Genomic DNA, 17,610 nt, shown 5'->3' with positions numbered 1-17,610 from the left:
GGATTTGTTATGGAAATAAAATAAGTATACCATTTCGCACTTTAATATTAAGCAAAATTTAATCTCAGATTGTCATTAATTATACAGAATAGCTCTGTGCAGTTTCAGAGAACCTGATCAAAATGTGTATTTTACAAAGAGCAAACAGAGGGTAAGCTAGAGTTTCCAGCGTCCGAGGACAACTGAAGAATTGGCGCATCTTGGATGCAGCGCCCGGGGACAAATATCCCCCCTAGCCCGACCCTAGCTACGCCACAGGGAGCAAAACTGTTTTTCCTTAATCTTACTCCAACAGTTTAAAAAGGCCTTATGCTTATATTTCAATAAAGAGATGTGTTAATATTTTTCCTAGATTTCTCGGTCACTGATTTTTGTACATGTGTTCCACTGTCAGTATGTATAATCAAATTTAATTATATGAATCATAACCTGATATAATACCTATGGTATTAAACATGGTATTTTCTGATATTAAACCATAAAATGTGGCATTAAACATGGTATTTTCTGATATTAAACCATAAAATTTGGCTTTAAACATGAAAACCATTTCAGGGAGGCAAGACTAATGCAAAATTTATCTTTCAGGTGACATTATATACTCGAGCTCAATATCGTAATGATAATGGTCAAAAAGTTGAAGAGAAAACAACAAAAATTGACATTATTGATATCAAATCAAATAAGATGGAACATAAGATTGACGTTTTGCCTAATACAGAATATACTGTTCAAATTTGTACTATAAACAGAAGTGGCTGTGGTCCCATGACAAATATAACAGCTAACACTCAGTGTAAATCTCTGACAAATGGTAAGTACTTTTTATCCTATTCTGTTGAATGAATATCACTGTAATCATTATAAGATTAAAATTTCAGAATTGTTTACTTTTGTGATGCTAAATTAGAAAATTCAGTTGTTTATTATGGTTTTCTTATGCATGTAATTTAGCATTAAATTACATGTATGAATTCTTAATTCTTTCTGATATGCTGTTTATATGCGAATATGTAGTTTATAATGCTAAGTTTTAAGAAAGAGCTCTCTTAATTTAGGCTGAGAAATTCTAGAACATTATTTCCAAGTAATTTCGTAGAAATTTTCTGTCTGCTTTAATTCTGATTATAGCCATCTGCCTACATTTGAATAGCATTTTCATTTAACACTTAGCCTTTATTATTATTAGTTTAAGTTTTTTTTATTTCCTACGATCAGCTAGCTTTTCCCTATTTGCCGGATATTTTATATTAAAATGTGTTGCATTTATGCTTATTTAATATATATATAGTTGCTATTGTATCTTTCATATTTGCAATTTTCTGCCCAGACATATTTATATTGATTCATACGAGTTTTAATGTGCAGATGAATATTTCAAAAATTTTTACTTCAAATCACTGAAACTCTCATGACATGTGTTCCCCCTCATGAATTTATCAAAGCTTAATGAATTAACTATAGTAAACCATACCTGTGTTACCATAAATTCAAACAACATCCCATTTAATAATAAGCATTTCTTTTCTGATATTTGTAACAGTAAACTGAAGCATTCAGATTTTGAATTTAGCTTTCTGGTACTAACCTTGTAACATAAATTTTTTAATAATGTTAATAATGCATTAAAACTTTTACTTCCCTCTCATACATCTTATTGAATTACCATTTGTGCTGATATATTATTTTATAGATAAATTGGTAAAAACTTGCACTTTTTATCTCATCTGCATTTTTCATGCGTTTCCTCCTTCAATGTCATATATTGAGGATCATCCCTTTTGGATCTGCATCCTATACTTTATTATTTAAGCCTAATCAAAAACTATAAATTAGTAATTTTTTTATAAAAGTCAAAGTCTTTATTTGTAGCAATTTTAATTTACTTGCGATGTTGTTACTACATTTTCTGGTTATATGAGATGTGCATGCATGCCAGTAAATATTCTTTTGCTATAAAATATTCATTTGTTGTTTTTTCTAGTTAATTGTTCATGCACTAATACATAAAAAGTTCTCATCTTTGTTTTTTTTTTTTTTTTTTTTTTTTCAATAGATTTACACTTATGTCCGTTCATGATATAAACTATGGTCTGTAATAAATACATTTTTAAAAAAATTCTTTTGAAAATTTTACAGATGGCTAACATTTTTAATTAATGCTTAATATACATTGTTTGGACCTCATTTATGGAATTTACTGATTCTCTAAGCATCATCACATATTACTGGGGTAGTTTCTGTGCCATAATGATTTCTCTGAATTATCCCAAAAATGCATTAAGACATAAATAAAAATAGAAACATCTAGTTGTTATAACAAGAGCTCCTTTGTTGTAAAAATTTTAACTTCTTTATTAATATTTAGTTATAGATTTTTTTAATGTTTGCAATAATTCTGTTTGGCATAGAGTCAACTAATTTTTGCCATTTTTCATCAGGAATAGAATATCACGCATCTTGCTTAATTCTCTAGTGTTTCTTCACATTTGACATTATTTTGCTTTTAAGTTCATGCCATAGGTTCTAGGCCCACCAGTAGCCAAGCAGTAAAGTTGCTAAACACTGGTAGTTCGGTCCGAGGTTTGAATCCCATGAACAGGCTGTCTGCATGTCCGTTTTCATGGTTTTCCCCGTGTGTAATGTGTATACGAGCCAATTTCCCTAAGAAAATTCTCCACAAATGCATCCCTCCCCTTAAGCAGATAGCCCTCGGGGCTTTGCCATAATCAAATGAACCAAACCAAAACCATAATTTCTCAGCTGGATTTAGATTTAGTAACTGAGAGAGCCATACAGGAACATTAGTCCTGTTTTGTTCAAAACAGCTTCTCATCAGCTTTGCTGAATGCTTCAGGTCTTGTTGAAAGTGGCATTTCAGTGGCATGTTATTTTCTGCCTTTGGTAACACAGTTTTCTCCAAAATATCCACATACACCTTTTTGGTCATGATAGCATCTTTATGAAAAATTGGGTCCATGCCTGAGACTGGCCCGCCACCCCTATCCAGCTAATACAATTGATGAAGTGTGGCATAGACTTGAAACAGCATGGAAAGAGTTACCCGTTTCTGTCATCCAAGTCCATTTTGACTCCATGCTTAACCGGGTAAGGACTGGCAGCTATTTGTACTAATTTTGTCCCTCCCTGTAAACCCCCAAACTGCTTACAAATTTAATCATTTTTTCTTCATGTCATACAGCTTACATGCAATAAATATCTTTTTTGTATTTGCTTTTTTTCATGGTGTTACAATTTTAATGGCCAGCTATGAATTTCACGTAGCCTTTTTCAATTATCCGTTGCTCGTGGAATCTGCCTCGGATGCGTTGGAGTCCATGTTAAGTTCTGTGAGTGCTGAGATTTAGCCATGTGTTTGTTCAGCTTTCCAGCAGTGTTTTCACTTTTCTGCAGAGGATCTTGGCAGTGCATCAGCACTTCCATGCAAAATTCCTATGCAATATTAAATTTACAAATCATATTCCTTTAGCCACTGCATCCATTTGGGAATATTGATACCTTTGTATTTTGTAAATTCAGCAGCCAACTCATTGAGACACAGCAAGAATTGTCTCAGCAAAAATTCGTCTCATTTCTTCATGTGCTCACTAATCATTATATGAGCATAAATTAACAACTTTTAAAGTCGGAAAACACGTGGCTGCAATGTTATGATCATGCAATGATTTGTAAGTGCTTTATATTTTACCTAGATATTTTTACAATGTTTTTAAACTGCAATGTTTTCTCCACGCTTTCTTTTATTCCACAATGTTTTGTATGACGATGTTTTCATCTTTCTTTGTTTTCTCTGTAGTGTGTTTTATATATGTCCAGAAAATATGCTTACAATATTTCTTTGTTTATTCTTGAAGACAAAAATAATGAAACTAAACGACAATTTTTTTCTATGGATGTGTACAGTCTGCTATCTGTTAATCACAGTAGAATAGATAATAGTGCTGAGCACTGGGGGTTAGCCCACTGATTGTCCTGGCGAACGTGCTAGGCTACATGGCATTTCCATGGTTGACCTCAAGTGTAATGGGAATATGAGCCAGTTTTCCCTAAAACGTTATTCACGAAGACATCCCTTCCCTTAGGCAGATAGCTCTAGTGTGTTTAGCTATAATCTAATGAATGCTAGACATCCAAATCTGCTGAATCTCCATTACTGTAATTTTCTTTCATTTCAAATTAATATGTTTGGTTACTGAAATTTTCTTAATTTTAATTTAGCTCTAGGTGCATTAATATCATTGTGTGATATCAGACATAACTTATGCCGTACAAGATAAATGAATTTCAAATAGCAGAAAACTGACTGAGATGTTTATAGTGTTATTAAATATAATGAGTTTGGTCATTAAGAACTGAGAAATGTCTGACCTAAATTGAATGTTTTCCTTGATTGTGCTGATACTTTTAGTTTTTATTATGTTACGCTTCTTGTTGTTTTGAAGGTACCTGGAAAGTTGTAGACCAAAATTTTATGTAATTGCTTTCAGATAGAAGTTTAAACTGATTTTCCATTCAATGATAAGCTTAAAATTTATCATTTCAAAATGTGTTTTCTTCATTATTTCAGTTCCTTCTTCACTGCCACAGTTTTCCATGCAGCGAAAAAATAACTCTAACGATTGTAGACAACTTGAATTAAAACTGCAAAGAGTTTCTGAAAGAAATGGTTCTATTTTGTAAGTGATTTTTTCAAAACTTAAAAGAATCTAATTCTGTTATATGTGTTAAAGTTTCTATTTATGTTGAAAGTATTTACTAGGTGCAATTTAATTCACTTTCTTTGTTTCAGGTGTTACAAAGTTATTATAATAAAACTTTCAAAAGGCCAAAATCTCAGCAAATTACCATCAAACCCACTAGCTCTTAAGCTCTCTACACATGAACAAGTTCATAAGAATGGAGGTTATGGTGCTTATGTTGCAGAAGCTTTTACCAGGTTAACAATTTACTCTCATCCTCTTCAAAATAATTTATTTTAAATTTAAATGAACCTAAGTATTATACATTGCCTCAAGGAGAAAATAACACAAGAATGAAATAGTTCTGCTTCCCTCTGTAAATTTGGGCTGTGTTTAAACTAGCAAGTTTGGCAAATTGTTGCTTTCTTTGGTCTCTCCTGTGATCTAGAAACTTAACAAAAAGCTGTTAGTTAACCACTGAGACTTTGGCAGTTACCATGGAATTCATATTCACACATTGTTTTCCATATCAGAGTGCAGGCTAAATAATGAAAATGTGTTTGAGACATCATCGAGCGTGTTTTCACCAAACTTATGTCCATATTGAAAATTTAGTCATAGACACATCCGACACTGCACTAGTGCCTTCAAATTATTTAGCTGGTCTACTTCTGTATGTTACGGGAGATACATAATTACGGCAATATCCATGCGCATAATTTTGGTAAATTTGCTGAGGCAAGGTTGCTATCATGCCATTCTTCATGAAGATTGCCCCTAAAATAGAACTATCTTTACACACGTTTGTTATACGTTTGTACAACAGACTATCTGCGGTGACATGATCATTGAGCTTATCCTCTTCCCACTGCCAAGTATTTCTCTGCCTGTAAATATAAAGCCATTGTTATTTGGGATGTGATTCACATATGCAACCAATCACCTCTGGTACACATTACAGGTGCAACACCAAATGGCTGTATGGTGATGAGGTGTTGGAGCCCTTCTGGCTACTGTATTTAAAAGTGTACCAATAGTCTTTTTCAGCATAATGCTAAACTACACACAGCTAATATTAGATATGCTTTATGAAGTACAATTAGTAGATGATCCTTTTATCAAAAACAATACCTAGATCTCTTCCAACAAGAAATCTGTGGAACATGAATGGTCATAAAATGAATGCTTTCCAGTATTTTCAAAATGAGAATGATTCACATTATTCCAGGACAAGTTAGTGCAATCTGAGTCAATACCTGATTGCATTTAATTGTTTTATGACCCTAACTACTGACTGGTAGCCCTATAAATTTGGCTATAGAATGCATGTTATTATTTCATATTAAACTTTTTCAGTAGTGTTATTTTCTTTGTGTCAGTAGTGTTATTTTCTTTTGAATATATCTTTACGGTGTGGCATTTTCTCCGTGAGGCAGTGTTAATTTGTTATCGACACATGAAATACTTTTTTTTTTTTTCGTTCTAGTGATGATTTTGTCAGTGAAGTGGTTATTGGTGATAACCATCAGCGAAATTGTTCTTTGCCATCGGATAAAAAGCGGCATATAGTCCAAGGTTTAGGGGCAAACAAGGAAATACAAGATATAGATATAGTTCAAGATGGAAGTTTAGCTCCTAGTACAAATTATACTGGATATATTTTAATCAAAGTGCAAGGTCCTAATAACACTGTAAGTCATTTATGTGTAAAATGAAAAACCTAAGTAGGACTAAGAAAGTACTGCTACTAATTTATAATTGCAAATTTTTGTAAGTGCATTTATTATATTCTAAAATCAAATAATTACTTAATTTTTCTAGGTGCTAACTAAAACAAGTTCTTATTTTTCGCCAATACTAACAGGTGAGTTTAAAATTACATATGCTTTAATTTTCACATTTTTTATCCAATATAAGAGTTTAAAAGTTTTTGATGATAAGTTAAAATTTGTCTAATTTTCATATAATTTTTTTCCCGATTGTTTGAAATAAGATCATTTATGTGAATGTCGTGAATTCTTATATGATGTAAAAAATAAAATATACACTGATGGACAAAACTTAAGAATGGTACACAAATGGCTATAGAGTAAAAAGCAGCCATTGTTGCTGAACAAGAAGGAAGAGCGATGTTGCCAAAATTTTGATCTTATGTTAAAGAAGGTTTATTGTGTACCTAAATACAGGGGGTCTTGAAATAGGCTGTTGGTGGAAAACTTACTCCCCCTCCCGCTATACAGTTGTATAACGAATGTAAATTATTGACAAGTACTGCTGAGAGACATGTCAGTATTCCTAATGTTTACCATGAAGTGTATTTTAACTTTCCACATGCCCTGGTATGCTGTAAACAACATGCTTCAACAACTGTTGAAATAAGTTATCCCACTTCTCTTTCAGTGCTCAGCTGAATGTGTTCTTGTTGATTGGACAATATTATCGAGTAGCAAGACTTTGCCTTAAAGCATCCAGAATATTTTCAATGGGATTTAGGTCCTGGAAATGTGATGACTAGATGAGGCATTACATATCCTTGTTGTCAAGATAGTCCTGTAAATGTTTGTGTGATTGCAAAGCAGGTTATGCCCATGGAACAAAAAGCCAATAGCACCATGGTAAGGATAACTATGAGACAGCAAAATTTCATTAATGCATCAAGTACCAATCAGAGTTCCAGATGCAAGAACATATAGTACTGTGTATCCATTGATCATCATGCTGGCACATCTCATGACACTACATTAGCCTTTTTTTTTTTCCTGGATGATAAGTGCTACCACTCTTAACACCTATCAGTTGCTGTTTGCAGTCAAAGGAAGAACCCTCAACAATGGGGCACCCATAATAAGTCTTTGGGCGTGTAATCCTTGTCATCACTAACGGTCCTACTGGGTGAGTTTACTATTCTGATAGTCTCAGCAATGGGGGCATAAAATACATGAGCCTAATTCCTATTATCCAATGCGGTAGCTTATGCTATCTTAAAGGGTAGTGGCTTCAGCCATCCAAGTGTGTAGTGTAATGGTCAGTCCCTTCACTAGTTTCAACAAGCTCTTCACATTCGTGGTGTGTCTGAAAGGTAATTTTTGATCTGTCCTTTGGGATAGGGGCCCTCGAATTGCAACTGCCTCGGATCTAGAAGCTTTATGATCCTGCTACTCCTGCCTAATATGAAGATCTTAATGGTGAGCCATGTAGCATAGTAAAAAAAGACTTGCGGAACATGTATACAGATTAATTCTATCTGGAAGATAGGATAATATATCGATCTTCATGAACAGTTGTAGTGGGAAGATAACTTCTCGACTTGCACCTGCTATAAAGTACCAGTGAACAGACTCCTGACACAGACAATCTGTGACTGCCCATACACGATTTGGAGTTCTGACAGCCAGTGAATATCTAAAAAAAATCTCATAGTCTTGGAATAATCTGATCCCACTCACACTTAGCTGTCCTGACAAGATGACCCCATTGCGGGGACTGCCGAGCCAAGAGTAGGTACTCCTTACTGAATATAGTTTTGCGAGTCTGATATTTAGATCTACTATCAAGATCTGCTCTTGATGGCTTGACAGTTTGAGGAATGTTGCCACCCATCCACCATACCAAGGTGGACCCTCAGAAAGGTCTAGAGATATGTGTAACATGAGATGAACTTAGCAGTATCCTTACAGCCTCTGCGACACTCAAATAGACCGTCGTACAAACCAGGGACTGCAAGGTTTTGTTTAAAATAAATTAAATCATTGTTTAAAAATTACATTCATAACATAGGTTTGCATATGTTGATAATATATTTGCTGGACATAATGCTAATAGTATCAGTCATGTAAAAATTACATGCACAACATATTTCCTGTGCATGCATTGATAATACATTTGCCATGCATATTGTTAATGCCAGTCGCATTTTTCAATGCAATGTACGTTTATGAATTCTGAGTGCAATTTTGTAGAGATTGGGTAAATTCTGAGTGCAATTTCGTACGGATGTTTGTGCTCTGCTTTTCTGTCTTCTGTCTCTAATACCGAGTATACTTATATTATGTTACTTGCCTGTTGTTATTTATCTTCTAATCAACTTGATCCATATTTTTAAGTTATATTTCTTAAATTATTACTAGTGGGGATGCAAGAACTTATTAAAATTGCTTAAGGTTGGGAGACTTGAAAAGTTTGAGAACCCACAGTATAAATGAAGGGAGCTAATTTCGCTCCATGATGGATCACCCTGAGACATTTCGCTTGTTTAAAATGCTGCCTGAAGCTGGGAAGCAACGCAGCAGGTGAATCAGAATTCCTTGGGAACTGCTGCTATTTGTCTCATTCTTCCAGCTTTCCGATTATATATTTGCATGTAACGTCATTTAAATGATGTCTGCAAGAGATAGCCACAATTTCACAATCGCCAACTAATTCTTTATGTTGAGATTTCACTTCTAAGTATAATTTTTTGTATGCATCAATAAATCACTTACCACCATTATCATGTGACCACACGTGCAAAGAAACAACTTTGCATACATACCGTGCTTCTCACTTCATCACACCATTATGCAAACTAGCATAAAAAAAAATGCAGCCTTCGTTAGGTTTTGTCCACCAATGTATATCTCCTTAATATTTTATTGTGTACCTGTAGCAAGATAATAACTGGAAGATATTGTGGTAGTATTATTCACTTAATATTTATGTTACATCTGAATGAGAAAATTTTCTAAAATATTTCTTATACACATGTCACCTTTTTGTTTCATTGTCTTTTACTTTGTTTTATTTCTGTTCAGTTATGTAGAATAATAAAATTCCAAATATACAAGATTTATTAGTTTTTGAATCAGGAATTATTTATGTTTATTTAGTTATTAAATTTTTGCTTATCTATGCCATGTTCAGTAGTATACCAAGGTGAAGCTTTAAGCAAGACTTCATATTCAATAGTATACCAGGGTGAAACTTTATGCAAGACTAGGAAATGTGGAGAGAACTACCTAAGACAACTGAGTGGTAGACAGCCGTCTGAGTATTTTTGATGCAAAATATTTTGTGTTTAAAATAAGGAAAATAAAATAATGTGAAGTCTAAATAAAAAAAAAATTAAAGAATGCAAAGGAATTTTATCATTTTTTGTGCATTGCAAATAGTATATTACTTCGGGTGGAATATCTGCTTCAAATATCACCTTGTAATCCTGAATATTTTAACTGAGCAATGAGCTTATGCGTTAACTCTCAATAAAACTAAAGCATGTAAATGATTCATAATTATGCTGTAAGACATTCATCTGGTTACTCATTATTAGACTTACCGTAAACTTCTGAAAGTACCAGTGGAATGAGCTAAAGGTTATTGTTAATGATGATGAACTGCAGCTTTAAATGAATATGAAGCAAACCAAAATTCCTAAGATATTCAAAAATTCAGGTACGTCATTCACCAGAATATAACATGGAGCTTTATTGTAAAGATACTGATTAAATATGTGTCTCAATACTTGAAAGTTTTAGACCTGTTGGTAAAAATATATATTTCTTTTCTCGCATTTGTGGGGAAAAAGTAGTTTTTGCCTCTTTTTAATATTATAAAGTCTTACAAAAGTGCATGAATATTCTGCTTTGGGCTCTTCCTCATGTAGTAGACAAAACTTTGTTTGTCTAAAGCTAGAATTAGTATAGCAACTGCCAACACTTTTTGGGGTAATTTCACATCTCACAAAATTTGAATATACTGCAGTCAAATTGGTAAACTGTGGTGGTAGTTTGACTAACAATGCTCTTCATTCTTACAGCTAGTTGAAAATATCTACATCAGGGCACAGAACTTAATTTGCATATGTAAAAGTTAATGTGAATCTGTTATTAATCAGTAATCATAAGCATCCTCCTTTACCCTAATAGATCTCATCCTCTTTTCCACAAGTTGTACACTATACTATGATACTCACCACTGCCAGCCAAAATATTCTACATTCTTATCAGTTGATTACTATCTGTTTAAATTTCAAACTCTTAATTGGGAGAAATCAGTAATGAGACAACTGATGCAGTTTTTAATTAATGCCAATAAATAATAGCAAGAGAAACTGTCATGAAGTAAATAAAATATGGCAGTTTTTGTTGTTGAGTTCTTTAGCATTAGTTCATTTGGCATGCCCCTTTTTAAATTTTTTCTGTAGGACCAGTGTATATTTTCATGTATAAAAATTTTCTTTTTGAAGTTTTTGTTCTTATTTATTCTTACATCTATTCTTTATATTGAAATATGTAGTGATGATGGGAACATTTTACATGATATAACCTAGTTATTTATGTAAGCAGTAAAGGTGTCTATGTAAGATTGCTAAATATCGATTTGTAAAACTCCAACTGATGCGATTTGATGGAGATAAAAAGATGACATGTCAGTGTGATATATTAATTGTAATTTCAACATTATTTTTATCTGTGAAAGTGAACCTAAAATTTTCTTTTTCCTGCATAATATTTAGACATTATAAGTATTAAAGCAGTAACTAATCATGTAGTTTTTGGGTGCACTAATACGTACTATTACAGACTTTTCTTAACTAACAATGAAATTACTTTCTGCTTTACTTATTAACCAATCATTCAGAATAAATGATTCTTGGTTTAAGATTATTAGTATTGCATTATGCATCTCATTTTGCAGTTTAGGACAGTCTATCATTACAAAACAATTAACATGTGCAAATTGCACATCTAAAATCCTAGAAAATGGTAATTACCTCTGTGCCACTTGAGCATTTGTACAAGTATTCTTACTCTCTGAATGAGCTACTAAATTTAACTGTTTCTTAGATATGTCTCCATAATGATGTATATTTTTAGTAGATGTAGAAATGATGGTATAGAAATATTGATAGTTATTGAGATGTGTATCCATAGTGAACAGCAAACTTGGTAGCCAAAGCAGGTTAAATATTAATTTTTATTTCAATTGACATTTATGGCCATAATCCAATTGACACTCTGATCATGCCTATTTCAAAAATTTAAATTTTTTATATTTTTGCAATAAGAAGAGAAACAGCTGTCTTGGAATGCCAAGGGACAGAAAGCAAATGTTTATTTATACAATATGGAAGCTTAGTTTAAGAGAAAGGTTTTGGTTTGAATTAGATACTACGTCTTCATAATGTAAAAGTCATATGATTATGGATTAATTTAGATGTGATGAAGTCCAGAAAAAGTTATTAAGCAATTACTGTTTTTAAAACAGAGAGGGAAAATACACAAATTCAAATGAAGAATTAAGGGGCTATTGCTGATTCAGTTTAAAAATTTTATTCACATATTTTTATCTTATATTTGTCATCCTTTTTCTTTAATTAACTAGAACTCTTATACGTAATGTATAGATTATAAAAATAAAGTAAAATGTTGCATTAAATGAGGTAATAACTATTATATAACTTCATAGTATGAGCTGTTGTAGAGCTTATTTTTATAATTAAATAATAGAACTAAAGTTGAATACCTACCTTCTAAAAACTGAAGAATCACATGCAGACGGAAACATGGAGATAGGGTTCCCAAGAAGAGCAACAAAGTTTTGATGCTAAGAAGCCAATTTTATTTTGATATTAAGACTGCAGTGCAGCAGAAATGCTAGCTAAACTCTAAACTATGGCTGTTACTTTAGTGTACTACTGATTATGGCAAAAATGTAGATTATATTTTTATGATTTAATAATAAAATTAATGAACCATCAAGTGGAGAGGTATTTATGTAAAGCATTAGGTTTTATTTATGCATGCAGTCTGCACTGTCTCTGTAGGTTCACCACCAACAGCAACTTCCACAGAAAGTCCAATTCTTGTCATTCTTGGTGTAGTCTGTGGTATCATATTGGTCATTCTAGCTTTCGCTCTGGCTCTTTTTCTTATTCGGTAAGTTAAAATACCTTTTTTTAGTCTCGGTGGTTGAGGGAATAAATTTGGTAAGTAATTAGTGTGTGCATATAATAAAAATTTGAAATGTCATTATGATGGATAAAATTTTAACAAAGTATTTTATTTTGCAGTTTATATATTTGAATATCTGTGGGTTAGAATAAGAACATTTTACATTTTGCATCAATGAATTATGTTATACAATGAAGAGTAGTAGTACATATTATAGTATTCCAGGTAACCACTGCCTGAATTATTTTGGGAGTTATATTTCGAGGAAGACTGACCGAATTGGGTGGACAGGTTCTTGAAACAAAGTTTTTAATTATCGTTCACAAAGAGTTAAAAATGGGGCAAAATATTGTATAAGGATCAACGCAAGGAACCAAATTTGATGGTATATCGAAAGAAATGCACTGGCGCTTCGTATGTGACTGGCATGATATAAAATTTTATGTACACTGGTGAAATAAATTAAGAGAATTTGCATATTTGATCCACGATCTCCATAACTACTGGACAGGTTTTAATAAAATTTGGTGTGAATATAAGTTGATATAATACAAACAAAATAAGCATTCAACAGTTGTAATAGACACTCATGTTCGTGTGTAACACTCATGGAAGTCTGAAGGTCTGACACAGCGGTTGCAGAAGACACAAAAGAAATGGGTCACTATGTGGTATAGTCCCCTCTTACAGCCATACAGGCTTCGCATCGTGATTTCCTACTGGAAATAAGGCAGTTTATCTGTGCCTGTGACAATTGATCCCACTCATTCAGCAACGCTGTTTTCAGTTCCTGGATGGTTCTCGGAGCAGTGTGTCGAGTTGCAATTGCTCTCCCCAGAGCGTCCCATACATGCTCTATAGGGTTGAGGTTTGGAGACCTGGCTGGCTAATCCATCCGGCGGATATCCTCACTCTCGAGAAATTCATCGACAAGAAGAGCTCTATGGGGCCTCGCGTTATCGTCCTGTAAGATGAACTCGGGGTCCACTGCTGCCCGGAAAAGGCGAACATAGGGCTTCAAGACCTCATCCCTATACCTCATACCAGTCACTAGCCTCTGGAGAGCTGTGCGGCCTTCCAACATGAACTTCCAACATGCGTGCCCAGACGATTACAACGCCATTGCCATAATTTTTGATTTCGCGGACATTGGAGGGTAGGTAGCGGGTCATTGGCTCTCTCCATATGAAAGTACGGCGAGAATCGGTGTTTAGGCTAAAACGGAACTGGCCCACCAGCGGCCGAGCGGTAAAGTCGTTGAACGCTGGTAGTTCGGTCCGTGGTTCGAATCCCGCGAACGGGCTGGCTGCATGGGCGTTTTCGTGGTTTTCCCCATGTGTAACGTGTATACGAGCCAGTTTCCCTTAGAAAGTCCTCCACGAAGGCATCCCTCCCCTAAGGCAGATATCCCTAGTGTGCTTTGCCATAATTAAATACACACCTAAAACGGAACTCGTCGGTGAACAGAACGGTCGCCCATTGCTCCGTATTCCAATCACTATGCTGCCTGCACCATGCTAATCGGGCTCTCCTGTCCGTAGACGTGAGCGGGACGCAAGCAGCCGGTTTTCTGGCAAACAACCCTCTCTCATTGAGTCTTTTGGAAACAGTCACCCTAATTACACGGGTTCCTGTGGCTGCATACAGGTCCCGAGAGAGATGATAAGCTGTAGCCCCTCTGTTATGCCTCGCTAAAGTGGACAAATAGCGATCTTCTCTGGCCGTTGCGGCTCTTGGACGACCTTGTCCAGGCTTTCTCTCAATGGATCCAGTATCCTGGAATTGTTGCCATAGGTTACACACGACTCTGGGCGTTAAATGAAACTCTCTGCATATCTGTACTTGCGATTGGCCTGCCTCTAGCCTTCACACAATTCGCCACCTCATTCAAACGTTGGTATTTGCTCATTTTTACTGTTCCGATGTGAATTTAACCGAATGCTGCAAGATAACACCAAGAAATTCGCCGAGGTGTGCTAGCAAACGCAATTCATCTTAGCCTCCACGCGCTTATAAAGCCTCTTTTTCTGCTGGCTTCGCCTACACACACGTGTAAGCTAACGTATTTGCCGTACAAGATTTGCATTTTTATATAGAAGCAGTGGATTTTCCTTCAATTCAGTTATTTTCATGCAATTCGATAAAATATGCAAATTTTCTTAATTTATTTCACCAGTGAATTAACTATACTGATGTGAAAAAAATATATCAAAGTTATTTTGATTAACTCTTCCTTATTTGAATTTAACTATGCGATAAAAATTGGGCGGAGTGAATGTTAATGGAGGAAAAAGTATTTGTTACAAACTTTCACAAGGAAACATATTGGAGTTTTTGATAATAATCGCTTCGAAATTTTTCAGGATGATCTAGCATGTGTCCAAAACAACGGTTGCAAAGTGTTGCAATTTGTAATCGCGCGCAACATCCTGAATAGGCCGTATTATCTGTTTCGCGCGTCCGCAGTATTTGCAGCCATAGGTTGGTAAACATAATGTATTTGTGACGTTTGAAGCTTACTGTGGCAGACCGCGGAATTAGCTTATTGAACTGCCGCTGTCTTGTGGTGGCCTGTGCAATGACGTAGCTAAACAAGCTGTCCACCCTGGGCGACGCCATTCGAAACATGGTGGGTAGTAATAAGAATCGTCAAAGTATGTGTAGAAAAACAAGATTCTGAATTCCCATACGGAATTAAAATTAGAAGATTGCTCTAGGTAGAGTATTAAAAAAACACAGTCAGATTTCAATAGCTACATGTTTACGTTGTACCTTCCTTAGCCCATCGAAGCGTATGAATGAAAAATACGAATATTAGATTATTAATATTACAAATTATGATTATGGTGGCATTAATAAAGAAGAATTTCTCGTTAAAAGAGAAATATTTTAGTTATATTCCCGTTATTGTTAAAGAATACGAAATAGACTTGAAATGGCGTTCCTTTTGAACATTTGCAATTTCTTCTAAAATACGGTGCACAGAATAAATTTCTAAATATTGTGATATTGCTGAGAATTTTCTGGTAATGGCTTTAAGTGCTACTTGTTATGAGAAAACCTTTTTTAAATAAAAATCGCTTAAGAAATACTTTAGACCCACAATTTGAATAGCATATATTTAAAAAAGCTTTCTGCAGAACAGCAACTAGAGAAATGAAGTTGACATCTACAGTGCGATCGATGGTTTTGCCAAAAGGAAATAGACAAAATAGAATTTTAAATTGTTGGTTGGTATTAAAGTTTTACTGGAGAAATAAACATAGATTTAATTTATATCACTAGATTTCGTTTCAGCATTTTTTTAGGTTTTTCGCTTGTCAACAGAGATCACGTGATGATGTCATCATAAAATTGCTTATATTACATCTAATCTCTCACAATTCACTTGTCAACAGAGATCACGTACATCATCATAACATCGCCTATGTTACGCGCTTTTCTGAATTCGATGTGGATGTGCTGGCTAATTCAAAACATTTTGTGTTCCATTGTGTCCCCCTTTCAAGAGCATGACATTTACTCGGTGTTGTCTCGTATTTTCAGGCAAAAGCAGCTAAGGATTTTTTTCCCCTTCTGATAGAGTAAAGAACTTCCGTACAAAGTGCTTATCAGTGAACGCTGAAATCATGTCGCCTGTTGTGTATTTTGAGTCACTTCCGTCATTTATATTCGCACATAACTTAAAAACTGCGAGCCATTCAACTAATCGAACAACATACTTATTGCACCACAACATTACTTTCTTAAGGTCGAATATGCCTGTGCTGTGTCAAGCAATAGACTGCTTGAGCCGTACGAGATGCATACCGCCTGCCAGGAATGCGCTTGTTAACGACCTTGTAACTGATTAGATGCATTATATTTGCCTGTCCGTGGCTGAAAATATTGCACATGCAAGCGCTGCGTTATGCAGTCAGTTCTGGGAGCTGTGGGCGATTACAAAATGCCATATTTTGCACCTGTTATTTTGTTCAGATGTTTCGATCACCTCTGAAAGTTTCTTGACAATTGTCGTCGGGGGATTCGGTAGTTTTCCTTTACAGCTAATATATTTATAAGAGCCATGACCCATTGCTTAACTAATATGCAAACTTAAGATATTATAAAAAGCATGAAAATATGGTTATAAAATAAGAAGTAATCAGATTTTTTAAACAGCAGAGCAATCTTTTTCGAGAATTCATATTGTTCTTTTAATTCGTCTAATCAACCAGAAGACGACAGTATAATATTTTTAGTCATTTATGTAAGCTTTCTAGCTTTACAGAGAGAGTTAGTTATACAATAGTTTTGAGGAATAATGGCATATTATTTGTGATCAGATGTCAGTGAGTTTCTAAAATGAATTTGAAAAATAGATATTACAGGTGGAGAATGACCTATTAATTTAAGTTGTTGAGTAAACAATTCTTTCGGAAGTAACAGCGGATGCTGACAATTTAACTTTTTAGAATTCCTGTAAGTTGTAGGTAATCAAGGGCAAGTAATTTCGAAGAGAGAATCCCAACTAGTAAGCTTGGTATGTTTGAACTATGTCTGAACTATGTCTGCACTATTACTCATTCAGGCTAAAACTTAAAATTTCATTCGGAGTTCGCACAGGCCCGACTCTGATGCTTTATCAATTTTTGAACGACATCGTAATTCCAGTAGAAGTCAAAACAAGATGAGTTCAGGTTCTTTATTATAATTGCATAGCAAAAATATCAGAAAATTCTGCTGCTGACGCAACATTTATAACAGGAACTAATAAAATTGCCATTGGTTATTAAAAACTATTGAACGTATGTATCTTGCGGCCGCCACCCAAACAGTATAGTGCCACTAGCTGACATACAGATGGGCCCGGGTTTGAATCTCGAAGAAGGCATGGATGTTTGTAAAAACTTATAGTGCCTGTGCGGCAAGGGACACTCAAAATGCAAGGCGAATTGAAAGTTCTCTCGAGAGGATGCCGGTAGGGAAAGAAGGGTGGGAGA

General features: G+C 34.6%; 1 protein-coding gene across 1 annotated transcript in view; it reads left to right on the top strand.

Moving 5' to 3' along the window:
- The window catches only part of LOC118190559 (tyrosine-protein phosphatase 69D-like), a gene marked incomplete at its 5' end in the record, with an annotated part of 240,084 nt that overhangs the window by 97,375 nt on the left and 125,099 nt on the right, over window positions 1–17,610 (top strand). Inside the window, 6 exons of the mRNA XM_085808231.1 lie at window positions 589–814; window positions 4,589–4,697; window positions 4,811–4,957; window positions 6,187–6,391; window positions 6,522–6,564; window positions 12,502–12,613. Of these exons, the coding sequence (XP_085664357.1) occupies window positions 589–814; window positions 4,589–4,697; window positions 4,811–4,957; window positions 6,187–6,391; window positions 6,522–6,564; window positions 12,502–12,613 (842 nt within the window). The remainder of the gene's footprint in view (window positions 1–588; window positions 815–4,588; window positions 4,698–4,810; window positions 4,958–6,186; window positions 6,392–6,521; window positions 6,565–12,501; window positions 12,614–17,610) is intronic.

Source organism: Stegodyphus dumicola, chromosome X1 (genome assembly GCF_044657685.1).
Source record: "Stegodyphus dumicola isolate Sdum_Otavi_A_Nest chromosome X1, ASM4465768v1".
Lineage (NCBI taxonomy): Eukaryota > Metazoa > Arthropoda > Arachnida > Araneae > Eresidae > Stegodyphus > Stegodyphus dumicola.
Note: the sequence above shows the minus strand (reverse complement) of the source record. Positions and strands in the feature narration are given on the sequence as shown.